Source organism: Cajanus cajan, chromosome 5 (assembly GCF_000230855.2).
Source record: "Cajanus cajan strain Asha chromosome 5, NIPB_CcT2T_4, whole genome shotgun sequence".
Classification (NCBI taxonomy): domain Eukaryota; kingdom Viridiplantae; phylum Streptophyta; class Magnoliopsida; order Fabales; family Fabaceae; genus Cajanus; species Cajanus cajan.
In genome coordinates, this window is record NC_138521.1 from 7,685,834 (window position 1) to 7,692,219 (window position 6,386).

Sequence of the window (6,386 nt, forward strand, 5' to 3'; positions counted from 1 at the left end):
ATATTCTTTTAATAAAAATATAAATCAATTTAAAAGTATCAAATCGATTTTTGTATTGTAAGAAAAGCCTTACAACTATTAAATAAAAAGATTTGTTATAATTGAAAGCCAAAGGACGTATTCCAATTATTAATATTATTTTTTTTTCAAAAAAAGGTTCATGTTAACAGTAGAACATAGGTAGCTACGTTTTTGTTTAAGTGTGAGTTGGGTAAGAGCAAAGTGTGCAAAGTAACCACATGGTAGACCTCAAGACTCAATAAATTTTTTATAAAAAATACTTACTGATGCAGAATCAAACTCGCTTCCTTTCCTATTTAGATATGTTGTTATTCCATGGATAACTTGTTAGCTAAGGAGTAAAGTTTTCCTTAGTAGTCAATGTCTTTGCATTATAAATTGAGGAGCGAATCTTCACAACGCAAACAAACAAGCACTCGCATACTTCATTATCTTCTGTTTGTTGTTGCTTCATAATCTTTTCTTCTTTCTGTGTTGCAAACTACAATCACAGTGAGTCAAGTGTTGAGTGTTGCCAAAAGCGATGGAGAGCAGAGGTTATCCGGATCTTGTAGGACTAGGATTCCGTCCAAGAGATGATGAGCTTGTCGGCTTTTACCTCAAACACAAGTTGCTTAGTGATGATCCACGTGTGCAAGTCATCCCTGTCATTGATCTTTGCCAGGTCGATCCTTGGCATGTACCAGGTACCCTTCATCATCATGCCATCAACTTTTCTTTTTTCTTCCTCTTCTCTTTATTTTCTTCAATGTTGTTTCATTTTTTTTTTCTTCAAATAGTGATGTTAGCGGAATCAGCCATACGATTCAATGACCCAGAATGGTTTTTCTTCAGTCCTGTTGATTTCAAGTATTCAAACAGTAGAAGGTTTAACAGGACAACCAAGTGTGGCTTCTGGAAAACCACCGGCAAAGAACGTGACATTAGGAGCTTGGACACCAACACTGTCATTGGGACTAAGAAGACCCTTGTTTTCTATGAAGGCCGTGTTCCCCGTGGTGTCAGGTCCAACTGGGTTATTCACGAATATCATGATGCCACCTTTCATCAATCCCAGGTTGAAATGAAATATCGGTTAGATATTAGTTAGGATGCTGTTTAAAATAAAAAACATTATATTTATTTTCAAGATTTGCATCATTTTATATTATTAGGACTTGAGGATGACTTTTGTCTTAGATTAATAAATAGTGACTTTTAAGATGAGGGAATTTATCATCATAAATAAGAGAGAAGTCATATATGAAGAAAAAATTTATGAGTTTTACTTAAAATAAAAAAAAAAAACTTATAGGAAAAGTTTTATAAGTTTAGGGTCGAACTCGAAGGTTTATATTTAAAGAAGGTTTTTCTTTTTTTCCTAACTTTTTCTACTAAATTTCTGTCTCTATTGTGTACGTTTTAGCTTTTTGATGTTGTTTACTATCCTATTATTATTCTGGCTTTTGAAGGTTATTATTGTTATTGGATCCCTTGTTTCTTTTTTGTCGTACTTTATTCATCACCCATTTTTCTCCACTCGGTCTTGCTTGAAGACAAAGGGGGCATGGAAGAGATGTTTGGGCTTATAAAAGTGATCTATGAACCTCTTTCTAGCTTATTTCAATTATTTTTACTTGGAAGATTACCAAAACAAGATCTTTTTTGTTTAATCCAACGAGCTCATGCATAAAGCTTATGGATAAGCTCTCATTTGACTTATTGGATTGTGTTTAATTAAATCTTTTATCTAAACATGCAAAATTCATCATCAGTTTTCGTCCAAGACTGTCAATTTTTTCTGTATAATTTGCTGTGAATATAGAATCGTTCAGGAAATAAGCTTCTGAAGCATTAGCCTGATTTGTCTTGGCTGTGGCAATTTGAAACAAATAAATGTTGATTATCCTCACAATTTTGCAGAGGACTTTTGTATTATGTCGCTTGATGAAGAAACCTGAGAAGACAACTGACGGAGGAACTGATGCATTGTTCTATGATGAAGGGGAACCCAGTGGAGGCACGGTTTCTGACTTTGAAAATCAGGGAGGTAATTTTAGAGGAATGGAAACAATCTCTCAAGCAACATATCAAGCAGAGAAATATTTCTCCCCAACACAACAGTCTCCAACTGGTGCTGAGATGGGAGAACCATCTTTTCCAAATTACCCATTTTACGATGCCTATTTTAGAAATGAAAACAACATTATGCACACTTCATTTAAAACTACAGAGGAAGACGAGTTCCTCAATTCAATTTTAGTTGATGACAGTTTAGCTGATGAAGAAAGTATGCATGCTTCTTTCAACAATTTCACCCAATCAGAGTCATTGAAAATGTTATACTGTGAAAGCAGTGATACAGATACTGAAATCGTCTCTAAACTGGTAAATATAAATTGTCTAATGACCATATAATATTGGGGTGTTAATCTCTATTTTTTTCTGAACTGTCATTGGTTCTATAGGTTAAATTGCAGTGTGCATTGTGGTGATGTGAAATTTGCACCAGTTTTACCATATTTAGTGATTTTCTCCTACAGATTTTGAAAAGACACTTGGCTGAAATGTTTGGTTTGAGTTGGTTTTGATGTTTATTTCTGAGTCATGATCGATTCATGGAACATTACTAAGACTTTAGAGGCTTAGAGCATGCTTTGATGAAGGGATAAGTTGTGAAGGGAAGGAAATGGAGACAAAGTAATATATTTTTTGTACCAATTTTTACCCTTGCATCTCTTCCCAACATAGTCCCTAGGAGTTCAAAATTAAGTATTCTTTTTCTTGGGTTTGTGATATTTGTTCTCTTTATTTTGGGCACTTCGATATTTGAATTCATTTATTTATTTTCTTCTAAAATCATTACAGGATGGCTTTTACATGGATACTTCAGCAATGTGTAATGAATATCCTAACTCAGACGAATACTACCCATAAAAAAGGTTTAAATCATACATGATGCTGTTCATGGTGGCACATGTTTTGTATCTTCCAACCATGAAGGAAACCAACAGATATTTGAAAATGATTTCTAGGAAGCGGAGACATCCTCTTGTAACTCGACAGTAGATAAGTCTTTCAAGATCAATTGTATTGAAATTTTCGGTTCTCCTTCCACTCCAAGGAGATGGAAAAATCAATACTGTATCATCTAAGACCAAACAACTGCATATGATGCGAACTAAGTTTCAAGTTAGTTCCATTAATGGATCGGTGATAGTTAATTATTAGGAGTATGTGTGATATAAAATAGCCGGTTTTCTAATAGCAAATCTATTAGAAAATAACTCTATCAAAAACTGCATGGCAGCAGTTGTGTATTAGGATTTATAAGGAAAAAATTTGATGTAAAACATGAGTTATTGAACGGGGTAAGTCTAAAAATACTTATTCCTTAAATAAACGAATGTCTTTTTATATATATTAGATTGTGTAATTAGGAAGTGTACGTAGTTATTTGCAATTTGCGGGTAGAGAATTATCATTATAGGAGCTGTCTTTGGGATAGCAAATGTATCTCTGGATTAATGTATTGTGTGTGATTTTAGTGTTGAATATTATATTTTATTAGTTTTTGTTTAAGATGAACAATGCAATTATCCCCTATTAACTAAAAGAAGGGTTGATGATGTCAGCTGCCTTTATCTTAGTGATTCTCAGTTGACCATTGTTTTTCTGCTGCAAGAATGCCTTATTCTGGATCAAAAGAACAAACTAGATGCCTAATGATGCTCTAGGCCTTATGAGAAATATTTAGATTTTATGGAAAATATATGAAAAAGACAAAAGAATTAATCCCCTTTTTAAGGGTCCATTTTGCATTGTCTATGGAATCAACTTTGAGAAGATTTTCTGAGTCTGTGACCAATAATATATAATGAGCCAAGCCCGGTCCAATTTTTTAAGGCAAAAGGGAGAAAACTTTATAAAGATCTTTGTTGTAATAAGAAATGCTTAACTAGAATATAAAATCTAAATATTGAGGTTAGTGTTTCCTCTCAACTGGCAACTCTAACGGGCATGCATACGTACATACACATGTTATCTACTTTGACAACAATGAAAAAAAGCCATAACAAACTACCATTACAAAATGCAGCCTAAAGGACAAATACAATCACTTGGTCTTGGAATGGTGAGGAAAACAAATTGACTCCAAAGATATGATATTAAGATGACATTTTGTCGGATGTAGATGGAAAGACAATGAAGTGAGATGGTGGAAGCAACAAAGAAACTTGGCGTGCAAGTCTTATATTACCCACTTACCCCTACTTCTTTTAAAGATAAAATAGGTAATACATTAACTATGTAAAATAATTTTAGATTATTATAATGTTATTTAATTAAAAAGTCTTTACAATTATGATATTTGATTGATTAACTATCTAATAATTTTTCTTTTAATAATATTACATTACAATAAGGATTATACAATAATTTGTATAACATCATTTTATTTATTATAGAGAGACACACATACATTGAAATTTTGAGAATTAATTTTCTAAAACTAAATATTAATCAATTTTTAATATATTTAATAATTTAAAAAATATCTGATTAAAAAAATAGTTGATATTTTATGTCAACTTTGAAAGAAAGAACATGGAGATAAGAGAATTTTTTTTTTCCAAATTTTTACTTTCTAAAAAATTTGAAATTCTACAATTTTAAGAAATTTTTATAAATACTTGCATTTAAAATTCTTTATAAACTATCCATCTAAATAATGTATTTCACTTCAAAGCATTTGAAATTCTTAAAAAAATTGAATTATTTCATTAAAATTCAATTCAAACACACTCTAAAATTTTTATACCATTAGTTATGAATATTCTTTAAAAAAAAACAATTAAGTGTTTTTTTCTATTTTAGAATTTTTTCTATAACAATCCTTTTATATTATCATTTCATGTGATGTACGTGTCTTCAAATTTGTTTGGATAAATTATTTTAAAAGTATATTTAATAAAAAAAATAAGAAGAGATAATGAAATTTTTTTTTATAAGTTAAAATTAACTTATGCATAAATTAATTTATAATAACTTACCTATTAATTTCTTTAAAAATTATTTTTAACTTGTTAATTTTAACTTAAAAGACGAAATTTATTTTATTTTCTTCTTCTTATTTTTCCCCCTAAGAATGCTTTCAAATTTGATCATCCAAACTATTGGTATATAAAGTAAAAATAACTAATATTTGCTAGTATCTATTTTTACTTCATCATAGCACACACATACCCTAAACTTAAGTTGAAACATTTTATTTTTTATTTTATAAAAATACGTTCAATTTTTTTATCCAAATTATTGATGTAAAAATGACTAATATTTATTGGTATCTATTTTTATAACACACATTATTTTAATATTTTTTTATCATATTATAAATCACATCTTTTTTTTTATTTTTTAAATTTTCTACATCAATCTCACATCTTATATAAATATTATTATTCTTTGTTCAAACAAGTTTTTTCTTGTAGTATATTAAATAATATATATATATATATATATATATATATATATATATATATCATTCCCTTAATTTAAAATTTATTCTCCTTATTTTTAAATGATTCATGTTAGTTGGCGTAGGACTTTATGTTGTTATCTTAGTATTATTTCGATTATTGTCTTAATAGAATGTAATTGAACTAGTTAGTGAGTAGAGATACTAACAAAGCTTAAGTAAGATTTGTAATGTGATTCTATTAAGAGTAATAATAACAAAGGAAAAGCATAACATTCACAATGGAACTTTCTCTTGATTTTCTCTATTTCTCCATTTTTGTTTATTTCATTTTTTGATTTTTTGAAATCATAGCATTTGTAAAGGTCTGTTTCTATAACAGATTGGTATTTAGAGCTAAGGTTGGATTCTGTCTCTGGGGTGTTCTTTGTTGGAACAAGAAGAATGAGTTCTACAATGTATGATATTAGGAAGTTTACAAGCAAGAATGATTTCATCCAATGGAGAATGAAGATAAGATCTATATCGGTCCATCAATGTCTAGAGGAGGTTCCTCAAGGAGAAAAGAAACTACCCACCACAATTACAGGAAAGGAGAAGAAAGAGATGCTGAATAAAGCCATAACGCCTTAATTTTGTCCCCTTAGAGACAAGGTTCTTAAGGAAGTCTCAAATGGAAAGATTATTACTGTTGTTTGGCTCAAATTGGAGAACCTGTAAATGACAAATCCTTGGCCAACAAGTTATATTTGAAGCATAATTTGTACACCATTGAGATGCTAGCAAGGAAGGCATTGGATGATCACTTGGATAATTTCAACAAGATCATTCTTGTTCTTGAAAATATTGAGATAAAGATTGATGATGAGCACTAGGCACTACTACTATTGAGATCATTTCCAAATGA

General features: G+C 30.1%; 1 protein-coding gene across 2 annotated transcripts; it reads left to right on the plus strand.

Moving 5' to 3' along the window:
• The first annotated feature begins 262 nt into the window (after positions 1-262).
• Positions 263-3,582, plus strand: LOC145958209 (NAC domain-containing protein 69-like). 2 transcript variants are annotated; one of them, XM_083074858.1, is made up of 4 exons: positions 263-707; positions 801-1,078; positions 1,924-2,388; positions 2,544-3,582. In XM_083074858.1, the coding sequence occupies exons 1-4, from the start codon at positions 545-547 to the stop codon at positions 2,589-2,591; spliced, it is 954 nt and encodes a 317-aa protein (XP_082930984.1). In that variant the 5' UTR covers positions 263-544; the 3' UTR covers positions 2,592-3,582. The 2 variants fall into 2 exon arrangements, with proteins under 2 accessions (XP_082930984.1, XP_082930983.1); XM_083074857.1 differs by having other exon boundaries at positions 268-707; positions 2,869-3,582.
• The last annotated feature ends 2,804 nt before the right edge of the window (positions 3,583-6,386 follow it).

Bases quoted from the DNA above. Each gene is read 5' to 3' on its own strand.
- LOC145958209 (XM_083074857.1), top strand. From the start codon at position 545: ATGGAGAGCAGAGGTTATCCGGATCTTGTAGGACTAGGATTCCGTCCA. The intron at 708-800 runs GTACCCTTCATC...TTCTTCAAATAG, and splicing joins CGATCCTTGGCATGTACCAG to TGATGTTAGCGGAATCAGCC. The intron at 2,389-2,868 runs GTAAATATAAAT...AAATCATTACAG, and splicing joins CTGAAATCGTCTCTAAACTG to GATGGCTTTTACATGGATAC.